Source organism: Lichenostomus cassidix, chromosome 14, assembly GCF_008360975.1.
Source record: "Lichenostomus cassidix isolate B80296 chromosome 14, HeHo_3.0, whole genome shotgun sequence".
NCBI classification, from domain to species: domain Eukaryota; kingdom Metazoa; phylum Chordata; class Aves; order Passeriformes; family Meliphagidae; genus Lichenostomus; species Lichenostomus cassidix.
The window spans coordinates 9,253,771-9,272,798 of record NC_139495.1 but is presented as its reverse complement, the minus strand read 5'-3'; the positions used below and the strand labels follow the sequence as shown (position 1 = coordinate 9,272,798).

Genomic DNA, 19,028 nt, shown 5'->3' with positions numbered 1-19,028 from the left:
TTTTTTTTTCACACGTCGCTGTTGGCATTCTTCTGTGTGCTGAATTTTGGGTTCAGTTTTAATAGTTTTTATTATATTCTTTTGTTTATTTTAGTATACTGCTGGCTATAACTCTTACATATGTCTGTATCAGTTACAGATAAGCTGCAAATACCAGATGTGATGACATAGGAAGCTGCATGAGAACAGAGAACCCAATTAGGGTCTGAACATGTAATTACAATGTCGTTTTAGTGCTGAAATAAACTTGCATTTTCCTGCCCTTCAAGTGGCTTTGTACTAGATTTACATTATTATTTCTGAACTTGAAGAGAGGCCTAAAGACTTTTTGAATTGTACTGTTGAAATGAAAAAAAAGTCACAGTGATGTAATAGCCATCTTTTTCATAATTTATTTTCATATGATCTGTGTCTTATCTGCTATAATTTTAAGGAATTTTTAGTAATTGCTCTGGATTGAAGTTGATTTTTTTCCAAAATAATTGTGGCATAAGTTGTTCCTATTACAAAGTTATCTTTTTCTACTCCTTTTGCTAGGAGGAAAGAAATTTTTAAAAAGGAATTAATTTCATAGCTATACTTATACACATTGAGTTTTGTTTTTTTCTTTTCCTGTCTCCCTTTTTTAGACTCCAGGGCACTTGTGTTATTAAATTCCTGAGCATAGTTGCCAGGGGTTTCCAGACCAGAGCTGTGTGTCAGACTGAAAGGAGCTGATGTTCCCTGGCACTTCCCAAACTTGCCCTGTCAGAAGGAAATCAGCTTCTTCACGTTTTCCTGCAGATTGGGCCAAGTCCAAGGCAGAGGAGTGTTGCCTGGTCTGCACAGAGCCCTCACATGAGGCAGGAGCATCAGTGACTGACAGGCAGCCCAGGAAGAGCTGCAAATGCAGCTCTCTGCCATGAATAGTCAGCAGTGCACACACCAGACTCAGCCACAGAGCAGTGTGCAGCTCCTCTCTGCCCAGGAATTGCAATCATAACCATTGCTGGGGAAAATGAGCAGCAGCAGTGCTGAGCTGCAGCTCTGCCTCCTCCCCTGTGGCAGAGCCTGGCTGCTTTCCACAGCAGCACCTTCCATAGTCTAGAAAACTTTGCAAACTTTCCACTGCAAAAAAAAACACCTGAGGTACTTTATATTTTCCTTGGAATGAGACCAAAGGATATCTTTGTGGTGATTTTTTTTTTTTTAATGCTCTAGTATCATAGCTACTAAATATCAGATTTTTTTTTCAACTTCTCTTTTCCTCTTATCCTTCATCAAATAAGCTGTTAGGGAAGGACTTGCAAAAATTAACTGTGCATTATAAATCATGTTACTGCTCTTCCTCCCTCCATGCCTCAAGCCCTTTGTTATTATGGTATGAATGTGTAGGAATAAAGAAACGGCCTCTGTGACTTTCAGCTTGTGCAATTTCTTAAAAACACATTTACTACCTTTAGAACCCCCTTTGTAGAGCCAAAATATCAGACAGAAAATTGCTGCTGTTCATATGTTATTGTTAATAAGGGATTAATTCCTATCAGTTGTCTTTCTATCTTTGGTGTTCATGGGTAATCCTGAAGAACATCACACTGCTTTTGACATATCCATGTACAAAGCTGAAAAGTCTTAAAACAGGATATCACATGTTAAACACATGTATGAAACTCTCACTGAAAAATATTGCCATAAATAACCTACAAAGCTAATAGTCCAGAGAGAAAAATGGAGTATGTTCAGAGCAAGCAGTGCAATGTGTAGGCTCCATGGTGGAAAAGCCACACTTCAGGTTAAATCTGGATTTTAGCTGGGATCCTGCAACGCTGCTATTTATCTGCAACTACTCACAGTTGTTTCTGTATCTCTAAGATCAATCTCTACTCTTAAATAATTGATAAAAAAGTTTGCATTGTGGAATGAGAAGTATGTTTATATTGCAAAATAAGACAGTTACAGACAGGGATGTTTAAGGGCTGCAAGTGAAAATGCTCAGCTTTGTTAGACTTTGACATCGCGTGAGATGAGCCTTGTTCTCATTGGCTCACTTTTATTGCCTGAGCATAAAGTTTCACTCATGTCTTCACATCACTTAATGTGTAAAAAAATCTCATGCATAATTCATCAGCATTTCATAGAAATAGGTTGGAATAACCCATGCTTGATTTAGATTTACTTGTTGTCTTCCTGGGGCTGCCACTGATCTCGATATAGGGAAATAAACCTGGTTACTGTGAGCTCGTTACCTCTGAAAGCTGCATCTTCAAGGACAAAAGACAGCAAAAAACCCCCAAAGCCTTCATTCTCTAGCAGTCAGCTGGGTTCCTGGTACTCTTATTTTAGATCTGTCCATTGTGTCTCATAAAGAGGAGAAAATAATATTTTGTTTCATTTTGCCTCATTATCACATAATAAGGATTTTTAAAACCAATACATTTCCAGAGAACCAACCTGATTTTTAGTGGCAGGGTGTGAGTTCTCTGTGGTGGATAACTGATGGAATGTGGAGTGGTGTTTATAAACTTAACTTTTATGAATGATTGGTGAAGATTTGATTTTCACTATTTTAATGTGCTGATAGAAAAAATTGGCTGTTTCTCTGTAGCAGGAAGCATGGGTGCAAAGAATATCAACATCAAGAACAAGAATTAATGCACAAATTTAAATTTTCTATTTTAGAATGAAAAATAGGTTAAGATTTAACAAATTCTTATAAATATTCTTCAGTCACCATAAAGCCAGGTACTGGACCAAATTCAGAAAAAACAAATTCACTAGGTGTGAGTCCAACCCAGAAAACTACAAATCCCTAGATAAACCTAAACTAAATGGACCTCAAGGTCAGATTTTCTTTCTTTCCCAAGTTCAGTGTGTTGTTAAAGTCTTAGAAATGAGACAATATAAATAGCACTGTTTAAGAGCATCTTATTTTGGTTTTAAAACTGCTTCTTGTAAAAGAAGGGCTACTTGCAGTTTCCTTCCACCTGCCATGAGGTCACTTCTGCCGAGACCAACATATCCCCAAAGCTCTCACCTCTGTCTGCTAAAGGATGGAATAGGCAATGGCTGCTTTGAAATGTGATTACTTGGAGCAGAATTGCCCAACCTCAGAAAGAATATCCTCCCGTAGATTTTACAGTAAAAAAATCTGTTGTTTTCACACTAAAATGTTGTTTTTTAAAAGGCAAAAAAAGAATGTTAGCAAAGCAGATGATTTAGCTCAGGATGCTGAGGCTCTGCACAAACAACGTATTTATAATTAAAATAGGGTGCTTCACTGGAAGAAGAAATGAGTGTGCTGGATGATAAAACAGGAAAATATTTTGATCAAGACTCTCCAAGCATTTTTTGTTTACCTATGACAGTGTGCCTGTGGGTATCCAAAGCCAATTGGGTAAATAACAGAAAAAAAAAATAAATTATTTAGTGGAAGCAAGAAAAGGTCTTGTGATTTCATCTGCATGCACTGGGCAGGATGTGAAATTTGCCAGGTCTCATCAGAAGACGTAAGCGAAACAAGTGATGCTCCACTTGCTCTGGCTGGGGAATGGAGAGGCTGAGGGAGCAGTGCTGGCAGGGGGATTGGGAAAGCAAGGCTTGCTCTGAGTGCTGCCTGGTTTGCACTTGTGCCTGAAGAAGTAGTGAGGATTAAAATATGAAAGACTTCCTTAACAAATGAACACTCAAAAGCTTCAAATTCTCCAGCCACGCTGGGCTGAGTAAATAATAATAATACAAAGATACTGAGCTTTTATGTCACACTTCCTTCAGCCAGATCTGTAGCTCCAGTGTTGAATTGGGCACATCGCCTAGTCGAGCATTATTTATGACACAGCACATACCTCTGGATATATGAAATCATTATCTGAATCACCCTCTGGATATTAAAAGTGATGCATTAATCTGTGATTTCCTGTCAGTTTTTTGTGGTCTTAAATCCAGGGAGATACTCCCATGTCCCAGATTTTTTTTTTGATCCATCTTTGTGTAACTCCCTATGGAAGTGGTAGCTGAAAATTTCTTTAGTCTTTGAAAAGAAACCACACTTCCTTTTTAAGCCCTCCTAAGAAACGTGAATATTTACCTCTCAGTGTAGCAGTGTGGTCGGTACAGAAAAGTAAATTAATACAAACATATTGTGCCCAATAATTTTGTAGGTCTGCTTTTTCCAAAAGTGGACTGTATATACCCTGTGAATGCATGGGCAGGCATGTTGTGTGTTTCCATTTTTCCAATTACAGTATTTCTTTCCAGGCCAGAGCACAATGAACTACAGGGAATGGTAGAATCTCATGGTGAGATAGGAATCAGATTCTTGGGAGGTCGTTGTGAAGTCACTTCTATTCTCAACAGACAGATCTCATACCAGCACAAAGTTACAGTCATTTCTATGGAAATTGAAGGTCTGAGTCTCAGGAGAAGTAAGAAACAAATTTTCCATCAGACAGGAGGATGGTTCAAAGATAACAGCCCAGAGCTAACCTTAGGGTCATCTTCCCTTTGGATCCCTCTGTGTGCCCAGAGGACACAGAACAGGTCAGTTTTCTCCTGCCTCACCTTTCTGGGGGAGCTGTTGCCTGGTGCATTGGCACACTTGTGGCCACACTACTTTCTGCAGGAACCTAACCAGGAGATATTTATTCTCTGAGTATCATATTTGCAGAATCTCACTTTGCAGTTTTGCAACTGCAAGCAGAGCTGGATCACTGTCTAATGTTTCCTCTGGGATCAAAGAACTGTGCAGCTTCAAGAAGTGCTGGGAGCTGTAGACTCAGAGATGTGATGGTGGGTCTGCTGCCAATTATATCCTTCTAGCTTCACTATATCAAATCAATTAGATCTGATTTAATCCCACAGGAGACTAACAACTCCCAGCATCAGGGAAGGCTTTCTGGCTCTGTGTTTCAGGGAGGAATTCTGGCCTCTGTATTTTTATTTCTTTTTTTTTTTAACAGTGTCCTGTCAGTTCCTCAAATGTTTGTGTGTGTGTGTGTGAGAGAGAGAAGGGAAGAAGAAATGTTAGGAAAGAAATATAAAATCATGTTTTAACTGCAGAAATATTTGTATTCTCAGTTTTTACTTGTATGTCTGTGCACCTCTCCAGCAGCTGAATTATAATCTTCCCAGTCCTTCAGGGATTTAGAAGTTGGGTTTGGGGTATTTTGTGGTTTCTGCAGGAAGGTCTAAAAATATTTAGTGACTTTGTACTTCCTGAAATTCAGGAAAGCAATTAACTGTTAGTGAGGTGGGCTTGTAGAACAGTGTGACTAAATAAATAATACCTCAGGATAATGAGGCCAGTTTGAGCTCTAGGAAACTTAAGCAACAGGATGGACTACAACTCTTACAGCTTAGCAGAGTGGAATTTGAAGTTGGATTGTTCATGCTTTCCAAATAAATGTCCAGATGATGTGCATAAAAAATTGTGATGAGCTACCTTTGTATGTCCTGGGACTTGAATTTCATGAAGGTGTTCAGCTACAAGATCTCCATCCACTTGTAGCTTTAGGCATGCCAGTATTGCTTAAGTGAGCAATAACCATTTAAGCATGGAGTAAAAGCATGGTTGATGAACTGGAAATAAGAATAATTTATGCAGAAAAACCTCTTTCTGCACTTTTCACATAAATAATCAAATACTGCAAAAGCACTGAAGGAAACCAGGATCATGTTGTCTCAGGTGACCAAAACACTGAAATTTTTAAACATTGGGTGTTTATTGCCACACAACACTCAATGACCACTTCTGCTGGGACTGGCTTTGGAGCTCATTAACCCTTTTCCCTCAGATAGTCTCTCACATTCTGAGGTGGGAAAAATTTGGCACTACTGAAAAGAGATTCTGTGGCTTGAAAATGGAAAAATAATGGATGAACACAGCGTGCCTATCAGTAAGTCAGGTCAGTCAGCCAGGTAGGCTAGAGATGCTAGGAGGTAGATTTCTTATCTATTTGTTCAAGAAATGTGTGTTCTCTGTCTCATTTCAAAGTGGTCCTCTGCCTTCTGCTGATTATTCCCTGGTGAGTGTGTGCCAAGGTGGAAGGAGAGTAAAATTCTAGTGTAGTGAGGAAAACACTAAGCAGATCTCAACTCACTGGCACATTGCTGCACTCCAAGCACTCATCTGAGAACATAAGAGGCACAGAATGTCCTCCCATCATTCAGAGATGGAAATGCCAGCAGGCAGTAGGGGAAAAGGTGAATTTGGTCAACAGCCATGGTCAGTACTTAAGGAATTCTGGAGGCTGCAACAAATAATGCAATCCCTAACAAATGAGTTAGTCCTCTTCCATTGAATGTGTAAGGGTTTGGTTGTGCAGTTTGAGCTTGTTCAAGCAAAAATGTTTAATTTTTTAAATAAAATACATTCACAGTAGTCTTTTTGACTCTCCCCTGTTGTGCTGAATCAGACACTGTGCAAGGCACACGTTGCACTGCATCCATGCATGAATAGTCCAACTTCCAACCACTCTCTGCTAAGCTCTGTCACTTGGAGTCTGAGGTGTAGCTTTCAAATTGCTTCCTAGGCATCAGCTTGGTCTCACTACCATGGTATGGGTTATTCTTAGTAGCACTATGCAGATGAATAGCAAGGACACTGTTGTCTCTTGTTTTCACAAGCACTTGAATTTTTTCTGAATTTAATGGAGGACCTGAACATGATCAAAACAGAGATTACTGTGACTCGCTACTTTTCTGTAAACTGAATTTTCACTGCAGACAGTCACTGAGGAATGAGTAGCTCACTTCTAAAATTAGCCAAATTTTTAGGACATCTGCAGTTCAGAAGAAAGCAGCTGTGTAGAAATTAATTTAATACTGCCTCTGGTAAAGCTTCACTTTTTCAGTTATCTAAACTTCTTACCACTTATACCTCACCAGAATGTGGCCATAATAATGTACTGTAGCTACAGTTGCTACAAAGCACTAGAAATGCTTCTTCCTCCAATCCCTTATTAAAGAAAAGGGTTAAGCACAGTGGACTTCACCTGAACAATGGGATCATGCAGAGTAAGGGGCACTTAAATGAATACGATTTGCCTCAAATGCATAGAGAAATATAGAACACATCCCTTATTAAGTTTCTGTTGTGGCAAATGAATACAGCCTCAAGCCACTATCAGTGAATGCAAAAGGAAATGGGCTACACACACTCATTAACCTGCTGTGGGGATCTGTAACTACTCTGAATGTTAGCAGGCAAAAAATGCCTTTGCCCTGTGACATGAGGTCAGGGTGAAGTCAGTCTGTGTCTGGTTGTTCAAAAGATGCTGTCAGGTTACATTTGTATTGGTGGGCTTGATGTAGGGCAGCTCCTCGTCCCTGTCAGAGCTCTCCTAAAGCCAACATGAGCCCTGCAGTATGCAGTCTGGAGAGCTTGATGTCATCATGGTCACAGACCTAGGCCTGGCTGGCACCATGGAAAAACCTCTCAGTGACCTGGGGATGTACTCAAGGGGTGCTCTTGGGAGGAATCATGGCCTTGAGAGTCTGAAAATGGTTGAAAACTGGATGTATTTAGTTCTTGTTCCATAAGTCAAGACAGAAGGTGTGAATGTGTAACAGTTTCAAAACTGCTGTTGTTTTCTGCTGAGAAGTTTGGATCACAATGCAGCACTTTGGTACTTGTGAAAATTCACCTGTGTCTGAAACTTGGCTAATGTGGTCTGAGACCAGTTGGTCTGTGGGGGGAAAAAAAGAGAGAAGGGGTAGGAAGGGTAGGGGAAAAGCATGGGAAGATGGTGCAATCCTCCTGGAAGAACATGTCCCTGAAAGTTATGTTTAATTTAGTTTAAGATTCTTAGAGGCATTATACAACTTCTGGAGCTGAAGTGTGCAATCTTTCAAGGTTGATTTAACTGTATGGTTATAATCTAGCTGTTTTAAAAACTTGTACTCAGACACACAGGAAATATCTAAGTCCTAATTCAATAATTTTTTTAGAAAGGTACATTCAGTGGCTCTTGGGCAGATGAGAGAAGTTTCTCAGAGTGTTTCATCTCCCATTTTGTGATGCTTAAATACCTTTTAGCTTTGATGAATGGCTTGACCTAAATTGACATCAGGAAAAGAAGCTCAATATCAGTGCACAAATCTGTGATCATCCCCACATCATTACACAGTATCACCTTTAGAAGATGGAATTGTAAAGCTGCTTGGTATTCAAGATCCAGCAGAAAGCTATTAACCCTTGTTTTTATAAACAGATTTAAAAAGCCACTTGTAAGATACAAAACCAACAAGCTAAAGCAGAACTGAACTATTTGAGATGGGACTTTGATGTACATTTTGTTAGAGGTTTGGTACCCTGAAGTGCAGATAAAGGAATGTCAGTTTGTGCTGAATTTTTTTTCTGGCATGGTGAATACTAGACTCTTCTGTCAGAATGCTCTTAGCTGTTCTGCTGTTTTGCTAGATAAGTATCTCTGTTGGGAAATAGGGAGTGTGGCATTGTGGAATTACTCTAAATTTATGGGGAAATGATGTTAACATCCATGTGTGAAAGCTCAGCAAAGGTTAGTGGGAAGACTCCCCTAGTTCTTAATGTATTATTGTCTAGAAGGGGCTTTCTGTCATCACAGGGTGTTCAGCAGGTATTTACAGCCCCTGAAAACTATTATAAACTTAGACATTCAATATAAAAATCATTTTGAATTTCTTACTCACTCTTGTCCTTTTCCCTCCCCACAACTGTTTCTTCAAAGATGTTGCCTCATTTACATAAAATACTATTAATCAGTCACAAAAAATAGTTACCGCTGGGATCTTTATTAGGAGTTTTATCATGCACTAATTGTTTGAAATCATAAGATCTCAGAACATTCCTCCAGTGACCTACTAATGCACATCTTGCAAGAAATGTAAAAGCTCTTACTTTGGAAGTGTACAAGGGCCTTCTCTTTTTGGAAGTACTTAGCAGGTGTCTAAATCATAGGCTGATGTTTTTCTTTCTCATGTGTGCAGATAGCTATGGGAAATACACACCACAATGCATATGTAGCCAGATTATCAAATATCTTGAGTTGGAAGTGACCCACAGGGACTATCAAGTCCAACTCCCTGCTCCTCACTGGTTCAGGGCATAAAGAACTGGGGCTGAACACTGTGTGTGCAAAACAGGTGAAACTTGCTGAAAATGGTGTGCAGAGGGCACAGGGTGGTTTGTGTGCATGTGTGAGCTCCCATCATGTGATCACCACTTCTTGCAGGTAGTTTTCTCATCCCTTAACTGTAGTCCTCATTTAAATTTTCATTGCATTTCCAACTAACATTATATTCCACAAAAAATTCTACCATGGGATATTCTGCATGAAATTTAGTCATGAAATAGTCCAGATGCACAAGACCTTGTTTTCAACTTTGAGGCAGAATGTCAGCTGCCAGCAGCAAGTGCAGCATGCTGAGCTTGAGGAGGTCGTGCGTCGCGTCGCTTACTTACCGACTGCCTTTAGAGACGCGTACTTGTTCAGCTCTTTGCCTGGGGGCTGCTGCTCATATGGGTTTGTGATCTGTCCCAGGCTGGGATATGAATGTTGATGTGCCATCTGAGGAAGGAGGGGAGATGTTGGTATGACATTATTCATCTGTGGTGGATCTGTATTGAAGAAAATTGACAAGCATTAAGGAAAAAGTAAATTAAAGTTTTCACATCAGTGTTGAGTACAGATTAGACAGAATATGTCCTGAGATTTAATGCTGCAGAATAGTATTTAATACAAAGCGGGAGTTTGAGTACAGGAGACCTGTACTTCAAACAGTTAATGGCATTATTAAAAGCTGACAAGTGATTATAGCAACACACAGTAACTTTTGTCTAAAAAGATCTCTAAACTAAAAAATAGGTTTTCAAAACAATTGAACACCAACAATACTAAATTTGCTGCAGCATTAAGATACAAAGCAAAACATGGAGTTTGTTCCAAGTTAGACTGAATACAGGGCAGTACTGCTGTGCAGTGGAAGAGCCAGACTCATTTAAATTGGCTCAGGCTGCTGCATATACACAGTTACACTGCTTTTCAAACCAGAAGCAGCTTGGATACTTGCACAGCATTATGTGGTATTCTGTAGACAAGCATTGCAGTGCAAAATGTGGGGATTTTGCCTCATGACTATCATTAGGTGATTTCTCCAAAGCTCACACTTTGTCCTTACATTTTCTCCTCTTCCCTGACAGTGGGTATCACAATATCATACCATGGTCATGTTTTCTGTAGCAGACATACATAAAAATAGGAGCTAATTACTGCTTACAAACAGCTTTATGCCAGCAGCCAGCACTCACCCTATATCCTTTCTGAAATTGATTTGTTCCTTTACAGTAGAGAATACAGCCCATACACTTTCCTTTCCAAGATATAATTTATTTGTTGATTTAATGGTCAATTCCAGCCTCTAAAACATGTGGTCATAATTGTATGCTGCACTCAATTTGCAGACCTAAATTTCAACAGGTTCAACATGATCAGCATATCTTTGCTGAGTCTTTCTCTAGACTGTGTATTCTGAAATATTTGGAGCTGATTGGCAATTCTAGAACCATCTCATGGCTTCTGCAATCACAGGCAAGCACATTTTCCTCCTGCAGTGAGACCATGGTGCTGTCTTGGTGACAATACAGTAACTCCCACGGCATCAAGCACAGGGTAGAGATCATGTAGACAGAAAGCTGATCGGTGATGGGAAAGGTGGTTTATTGTGATGAATTGATTGGACAATCCTCCTAGTGCCCATAGGATCTGGCAGGAGCCAAATATCCCTGCACTTTGCCAGGATTTTAAGGGAATTGAGCCACCTGGCCTTCCACAGCTCATTAATAAGTAGGAGCTCTGAAGTCAGTTAACAGATGCTGGGAGAGCAAAGAAACCAAAAGTGTTTTTTAATTTTCTTCCCTGTTTCTCAGAGCAGGATCTCATGAAATCCTATACCTTTCCCATTCCACCTCTAGAGTACAGCCAAGGAAAGCCTTTTACTTGAATGGATTAAACCAATGAGTAGTTGACCACTCTTTCCAAACCATCCATATGTTCCAAATAGCTCTCTTCTCTGGCTGCACCTGTCAGTGCACTTTTGATCAGGAATGCCAGCACAGCTGTATTTTGGTAACGGGCAGCACTGAAGGTACCAGAATGGGGGAGAGCTTCACTGTAAGGAAGGTGACAACCTTTTACCCCTACAGTCATTAATTTTTTTTCTGAGTAGAGCTAAATCAGTACTTCATAGATGCTACTGTTATGAAGTTCCTTTGTGGCAATTCTTCAATCTGTTAAAACATCATGATTTCACTGTGGTGAAAGTTTTGTGAGCACCAGTATTGCTATGCTCACTGCTGAAATGACTTCCAGCCACGGAGACTTGTAAAAACAGTGTAAATAAGGTGTAGTTAACCAGGACTGGTTTTCTGTATGTGCTTCTTACTTAGACATATAAGATTTGTTCAGTCATCTCTTAAACACAGTGAAGAAAGTTACCCCAGGAGTGTACTGGGGAATATGAATTTGGTGAGCTGGGGCTTTGTCCAGGTGTTCAGTGACAGACTGTGTTGCTGGGTTTGCTCCCTTGAGTGTTAATAAAGACGTAAAGAAATATATTTTCAATTTCTAGATCATCTTTGACTTCTCTGCTTTCTTCTTAAAAGCCCAGAACTCTTCTGCATTATGAATTTCAAGTGAATTAAAGGTAGTCATTCCTATACTGCCACACTAACACAATGCCCCTCACTCACAGGCAGATGCTTACACAAGACTAAGTCATCACACAGAAGACACGGTTCTAATTAGTCATTCAACTGGCCATTAAGCAAAAGGCCTCCTCTGGCGAAGTGCATTTCACCATATTGAAGAATGATTCCTATTTATAAAGAGGGTCCCATTGGAATGAACTCCTAGGGCCTACAAGAGAAATCTCAGCTTGATATATACAACTGTCTAAATGTGAATCAAACTAAATTTTACCCTAACTGGCCATTACTGGTGAATGTTGCTTGTGTTCACAAGCTCACTAAACTGAGTGATCTGATTCCTTATCTTTGGGTTTCTATAAATAAGTGAGCAAATGGGATACTTGTGTCATTTTTTTCCCCACATGGTTAACATGATGATCACGATGGGTAAATTCACCTATATTTGGATGCCATTTAGGAAATATTCATAATTGAAGCAGCAATGGTGCAATGTAAATTCTGCAGCAGTCAGGGCAGTGGGCAATGTCAGTCTAACCACTGCAGCAACCCAGTAAGCTGTGAGCAACTGGGAGGTTTTGGGCAGCACTGCCCTGCCTTGGGGCAATCCACATTTATAACTAAAAAAAGGGATTGGCCTTGGCAGTGTCATCTTATACTTGACACTACTTCAGTCTCAGCAGCACTGAATAGGGATTCTCTCAGGAAAAAAGACATTTGTGTACAGCTACTTCACAAGATGTTCATGTGAACTTGGAGATTTTTAGTTTTTTCCTGAAATGGGAAAAAGTAGTAAATGTTACATTTCAGGCAAGAAATAATAGTTGGTTGGATTCTTCAAAATATTTTGTGATACAAGGGATTGGTTTCAATTGGAAGGAAGTTTGACCAGAAGAATCCCTACCAGCTTTACCAGTGACCCCTCATGGCATGTGAAATCCTTTATACTTATAAACCAGATATTTTGGGATTGGTATTTGCAAATAACTGCTTCACTGAATGGGGACAACTTTAACCCAGAAGCTGTGACTATGCTCATAGATGATTTTTGGCAATGTGACACTGGTATTGTCCATCACAGTATTCCATATAACCAGCTGCACTGTGCCACTGCCAATTGATGTATTTATTTTTAAAAACAGAGAGTATGAACATCACAAAAGCCAAAAAAACTGTTTGTGCCACAGCTTCTAGCATGAATAGTCAGACATGATTAGCAATGGCAATATTGTAAAAAACCTGCAATATTCCTAACCTATCTCATTTTTTGCTGAAGCGAGGGAATGCAATACCAGCCTGCTTCCTAACCTTCTGAGACTTTGAGGAGTTATTGTGGATGAAGTGTTTGTGGTTTGCTCTCTGTCTTCCTACTACCACTCCAAAAGGAAGAGTTTGAAATAGGCTGGAGCTCACCATGCACAGGCTAGAGGTCTGATGGGCAGAAAATGAGAGACAGGGAAAAAAGGAAAAATGAAAAAGCTCTTCTTATGCTGAAATGCTTTTGACTGTGATTCCTTTAAAACCTCTAGGTATAGAAAAGCTGCTGGGAGACACATGGAGAAGAAAATAAGAACTGGAAGGAAGCTGCACCAAAACCAGTTTATAGGTAGAGAAGGTGGGGATTTCTATCCCAGCCACCAACAGTGAGTTTTTGTCTGAGGCATTGGCTTCTGGTCATAGTCCCAGTAGCTGATGAAGAATGACCATTGAAGATTAGCTCTTTATTACCTGGACCTGTATCTCAGCCTATGCAATTGAAGATGTTACAGTTAACTGTTTACTGCATATTTTCAAGTGAAAATGGTTTTTGGGAGTGTTTCCACCCCTCTTTGTGAATTTTGGAGTTACTTTAGTGTGCATCACATGACAATAGCGTAATTGGTCACTGTAATGATTCTGCACTTTGTCCAATGAAGATGGTGTTATATCTGATTTGTGCACTTCATTCAGAAACCAAGCAATGGGCATGTCAGCAATTATTAAATACAAATAAGAATTCAACATAAAACACCTGACACTAACCATAGTCCCATGTACAAACAGGGTAAGAAAGACAAAAGCCTCAAAGCTGACTGGTTTGATTTCTGCATTATCTATACAATACACTGTGTGTTCACCTCGGTTGATTAATCTTGTCAAGAAGCTGCCAGAGCTGTGGGAGGCTCAGGGTTAGAGGAAGGACTGTGAGAAGGCTGCAGCAATAATAAGCTTGTTCACTGCTTCAGAGCCAAGAGCCTGCCATAGGCATCCCTTGAGCTCAGCCATTTCCCTCCTCCTCTTCAGCCATGGGAGAGTGAAACCTGCTCTGCACAGTGGCCTGGGGATTCATTCCTTTCTGAACAATGAAGTCAACGATTCAGTGCTTGAAGCCAGGGAAAATGAACAAACTCCATAGGCACAGAATGGAATCTATTAGTAAATAAGTGGTTCCAGGCATCAGGAAAAGCACAAATGAGACAGGCAATGCAGTAACAAAACAGGAGAGGGTGGGGGGAGGCCAGGAAAGCAGAATGAGATTTTGCTGTAAAAGCCACCTGCAGACACACATACAAAAGAAATGAGAACAAGACAGACAAAAGAAGTCTGGGAAGTCAAAGGGGGAAAAAGAGAAAATTCAGAGCAAAATATAATAATAGCTGAGCATTTTCAGATACTCAGGAGAAAAGGATATGCCCTGAACTAACTAAAATTGAAAATAACAGCTATGAAAACAGGAGAGATCTGAGTGGCTAGAGAATATCAGTATAAAATTGCTCCCCTCCCATCCATAACTGCACTGACACAAGAAGCATATTTGCCTCTTTGTTCTTGAGTGTAATATACTTAATTATAAGACCAGCTTATCCAGAATGTGAATCCATACTCATGTTCCTACAAGCCTCACCAAGAGGGAACTGCAGGTGCTGTTTTGGAAAAATCCCACATACGATGAAGGCTGTAGGATTTCAGCAACTTGATTATGGGTTTAAATTCCTTTCAGACCAGTTTCTTCCTTGATAATAAGACTGTTCTCCATTTAAGACTCAGCCTCCTGTTGGGGTGACACCCAAATCCTTGCCCCATATACTTGCTCTTGCCTCTCTGTAGGTTGTCCCTGTGCAGCTGAATTGACCCTCATGGAGGTTTTGTGTTTGTGCATTATCTTACACCTTTATAACTTGAGCTTTTTGTGATAGGGCTTTTTGGGACAGCAGGGTGCAAGTAGTCTCTGAGAGGTGTGTGCTTATCCCTTACTCTAGGAGTTATTTCCAGAAACAGCAACACAGGTTATGCCCCAAAACTTATAAACTTGAATACTTCTGTTTGTATTTGCTGTTATAAATATCCATGGCCTTATTCTCCACATAGCTGAAAAACGGTATTTCAGCTCTTGTTAAATTAATGGTATTCTGCTGCAACATTTTCCAGTCTAGTACAAGTCCTAAACTGAAAAGTATTCCTTTCATCTAATCTTAATTTTTCTGCCTTGCAATTGAACTTATTTTTTATTTTTGCAAGAACAGATGCTTGCAATTCAACTTCTTTATCATTCATTATTTTAAATGCTTTTTTACCACTTTTCAAATATTCGTCTCTTCTCTGAAATAATAATTTCTCTCCTTTCAATCTTTTCAATCTTTGATCATTACTGCTGCCATTTCTCAACACTTGCAGCCTTGCAATGCGACTGCTGGGATGAGGTTCTACCCTCAGTAACCCACAGAGCTGTGTTATTCTGTATATAGTGCTGTAGTAAGTCATCTCTGTATATCTTTGTCCCTCAAGATCTGCAGACTTTTTTTGTTTTCTCATCAGTGATGCACAAGTCATGTGAGTAGTTGTTTTGCCCCTAAATGTGATAGCTCAGAGACAATACATATTTTTCATGGCAATTTATGCTAGTCAGTGATCTGTTCTATCTCTGCACCATATCACAAAAACACTCTTGTAGCACAGACAACCTACCCATCTAATCACAATCACAGAAAAGATCTGAGATGAGTGGGATGGCATTCCATCCAGCAAAAAAAATGTTTCTGTTTAATGGAAGTGACAGTCTACAGTGTAAATGCGTGTCATCAAACATACTGTCTTCTGCCTTCCCCTGTCCTAGCAGTGATTGTAGGACTGAGTCCATGGCACATGTTGGGATTCTCTGTGGTGCCACTGAGTGCAGGAGTCTCTCAGCACACTGAGAGACATCATCACACTGACCTCTGATGCTCCATGGTTTATATTCACTTCCTGCACAATTAACCTCTCCATCTGCTGCTGTCTCCCATGGTAAAGGTTGTGTGGCCTTTCACTTGGAGATGACCTCAGTGATCTCTGGGGACAAGCTTTCCTCCCCAGTACAGCAGCTGCAGGAGCATCTTCATTTCCACTGTCAGAGTAGAGGCACTGAACTCCCAGGGGTGCTGGAGCTATGCTGACTGGAGCACAGGAAAGTGAAGGATATCCATCTCCTGCTGTGAGTGGTTGTGCATCACCAGGGTTCAGAATGCTGACTGACACTAAAATGCCCATTGTTTCAAGTTGAAAATTGGCAGGACATAGGATGACATCTCTTAGCTCCTTGTTGATCTCATTTGAGACACCAATAAACCAGATTATTGTGAGTGTAGTCTTCATAAGAAAGAATTATGGTAATTCTTGAGCTAATGTTCAGGGACAGTGTGGTTTATCTGGATGTGGGAAAGAAGGTCAGGTCATAACATCCATGATGCTCTTCCTTTGGTGACTGTCCTAGGAGGAGCTGATTTTCCTCTGGCAGGAGAGATGAACTGCAGAGATGTATCACTGAGCTGTGTAGTCTCAGTGCTGCTGGGGCTCAAGCAATGCCCCATGCCTGTTTTTAAATGGCAAAATTGACAAGTTTCCTTCAAGTGCAGTGGAATTCTCTGCTGCTGTCAGATGAAAGCAATTCTGTCTACACACACTCAAAAACAGATGGACTCTTCATTCTGAATGCTTTTATCTGAAGTGAAGATGAGGACAGCACTACTTTTACAATAGAAATCCTTCCCTTTCCACTCCTTTAATTTTCTGTCTACATCCTTCAGGCACTTACCTAGGTGAAACTCAGAGATTGTATTTCTTTTAATAATGATGTAAGGGGTGGGTGAATGGGTGGGAGTGAAGTTGAAACAGAGAAGAAGGAAAATCAGTAGCAATGTGGCCAAAGAGGTGTGAGGCTCCACTGCTGTCTGAGTCCAGTCAGGGAAGAACACTCAATGTTCCTATAAATGGGCCTTTTTCATACTAAATATGCTGCTATCACTTTATTTTTAAATCCATGGGAATTATATATATATGTAAGAATCTTATGCCTGTGAGCTCTTCTGAACTCTGTGTGACAAGTTGCAAATGGGGAAAGAGACAACTGCATCTTTGTGTAGCAGTTAAAATCGAGACCTGTAGCTCCCTACTGTCTTCTAGGTGAAGTCTCTGATGCTGTGAGGTGCTGAATTCTCTGTGGTCACAGGGATTTAGGAGTTGGGGCCTTCATCATGTTTCAGGTTTGGGCTCCTGGTTTCTGGTTAAGCTCCAAGTGTGTAGGAGCAGAGTTCTGGGAAATCAGTTGGCTGTTTTACTGCCATCCGAGGAGGGTGGGAGTGGAATATCATTGGCCTTGTGACTAAACTGGCTGGAAGCCTCTCTCTTCTGCTTTTCATTTCCCTTGGGCTCCATGCTGTGCCATCACACTCACATTCTCATAATATTTTCTGGCCTCTTGCTTTACAAAAGAGCTGTAGTCTGAGGTTGGTTTTCCATGCAGACTTTTATTATGTGACACCAGATCTCCCTTTATGAAGGTTATTTTCATGTCCTCTGGAGGTTTGCTTTCCATCATAATTACTCACAACCTGACAGACTTATAATCCTCTGATAGGATTTGTGACATAGTAATCTTTTCTACAGCTACCCATTGTGGCTTGACAAACAGAGGATTATAACCTCTAAGAAGGCAATAAGCAGATGAACTCAGGAGATACCAGGACCCTGCTTTCATATCAATTTCCAGGGCTTGAGTTGTGGGAGGGCAGGGAGCAGTTCTGTGTTCTCACTCCTGCCCACGTTTCTGATTTTCTTCATCTTCTTTTGCCTCAAGTAACAGAGTTGGGAAATTAAACCCAGCAGTTATACACACTTTGAGCACTGCAAATATCCTTAGCGATGCAAATTAAGAAAAGATAAATTCAGCAAATTTGACTTACACAACAGAATTTTTTTTGCCTAGAAGAATGTTCTTTATACTTTCTCATAAGGTAGCAGTTGTTTTACAAATCAAACACTCCTGTACCTTTCCCCAGAAATAAAAAGAGTTTGCTAAGATGTACTAAGCAAGCTCAGATCTGTTGTTTTGACTGCTTTGTCTTTCAATGAAATTACTTTCTTTCCTGCAATTAATATACTTTTACCCAATGGGAATGTGCTGTCATTAAAATGGTATTCTAAATATTTGTATGCCTTGTTTATTGTTTTCTTTCACTGTAATGGTTTGAATACATTAAAAATAGCCTTGCTTCAGGCATCCCAATAATTTGTCTATTAGCTATCCATAAACCATACACTAAGAGTTTAGAAGGAAAAGACTAGACAGTATGAAATTATAGAAGCCAACTTGATGCCTTTGTTATTTACTGTTTTGTCTAAGCAGTAAGTGAGCAGTCCTTTGCCTGTAGCTTGTGGGTAACAAATTCCCTGCAGGATTCTCACGTCATTCAAGGACAAAAGCAATTAAGTGTAAGATTTAAGGCAGAGAGAGAGTTAAAACTGGGAGGAAGGTGCTCAGTATTTTTTCCATTCATCCAGGAAAGGTTGAAGACATTTCTCTAGTGAATCATCTGGTTAATGTGGGGCTTAAGAAATACTTTGCTTCAAAATTTATCTCACCTGAAGCCCATCCCAGTGGTATCTTCTGTCCTGACATACCTGGCCCAGCAATGGAGATGAGTGTGCTTTTTACTTTCTGGCATAATCTCATTTATTCTTTTAGAATTTCTCTAAAGAGGAAATTATATAATGGACTCCAGTCAAGCTGTAATATCCAGTTATGGATCTCTCCTTTCCCTATCCACATGTGCAAGTCTTGTTAATGTCAGTTTCTTAGTCTGTGTTAAGCAATCAAAAGCTCAGAGAAAGAGCACAGAAGTTCAGGGAAGAATTAGAGTTCTGTTCTCAGATAAACAGTCATAATTTGTTACCTTTTAGAACAGCAGAGAACAAAATTTATTGATCATGAAGTATGTTGCAAGTTCTCGTGTTGCACAGACTCACAGCTAATACAAATGACTGGCTTTTCAAAGGGTGATGACTATTCCTTGTCCTGCAGCATTGGATGTATTTTGAAGTCTCTGCACCACAGAAGGAATGTTTTAATTCTTCT

At 40.0% G+C, this 19,028-nt stretch overlaps 1 protein-coding gene across 3 annotated transcripts in view; it reads right to left on the bottom strand.

Annotated features, from left to right (window-relative positions):
- SHISA9 (shisa family member 9) overlaps nucleotides 1-19,028 on the bottom strand; it is a 168,700-nt gene that overhangs the window by 10,551 nt on the left and 139,121 nt on the right. For all 3 annotated transcript variants that reach the window (XM_085074816.1, XM_085074815.1, XM_085074814.1), the window contains one exon: nucleotides 9,419-9,574. In XM_085074816.1, the coding sequence (XP_084930942.1) occupies nucleotides 9,419-9,574 (156 nt within the window). The remainder of the gene's footprint in view (nucleotides 1-9,418; nucleotides 9,575-19,028) is intronic.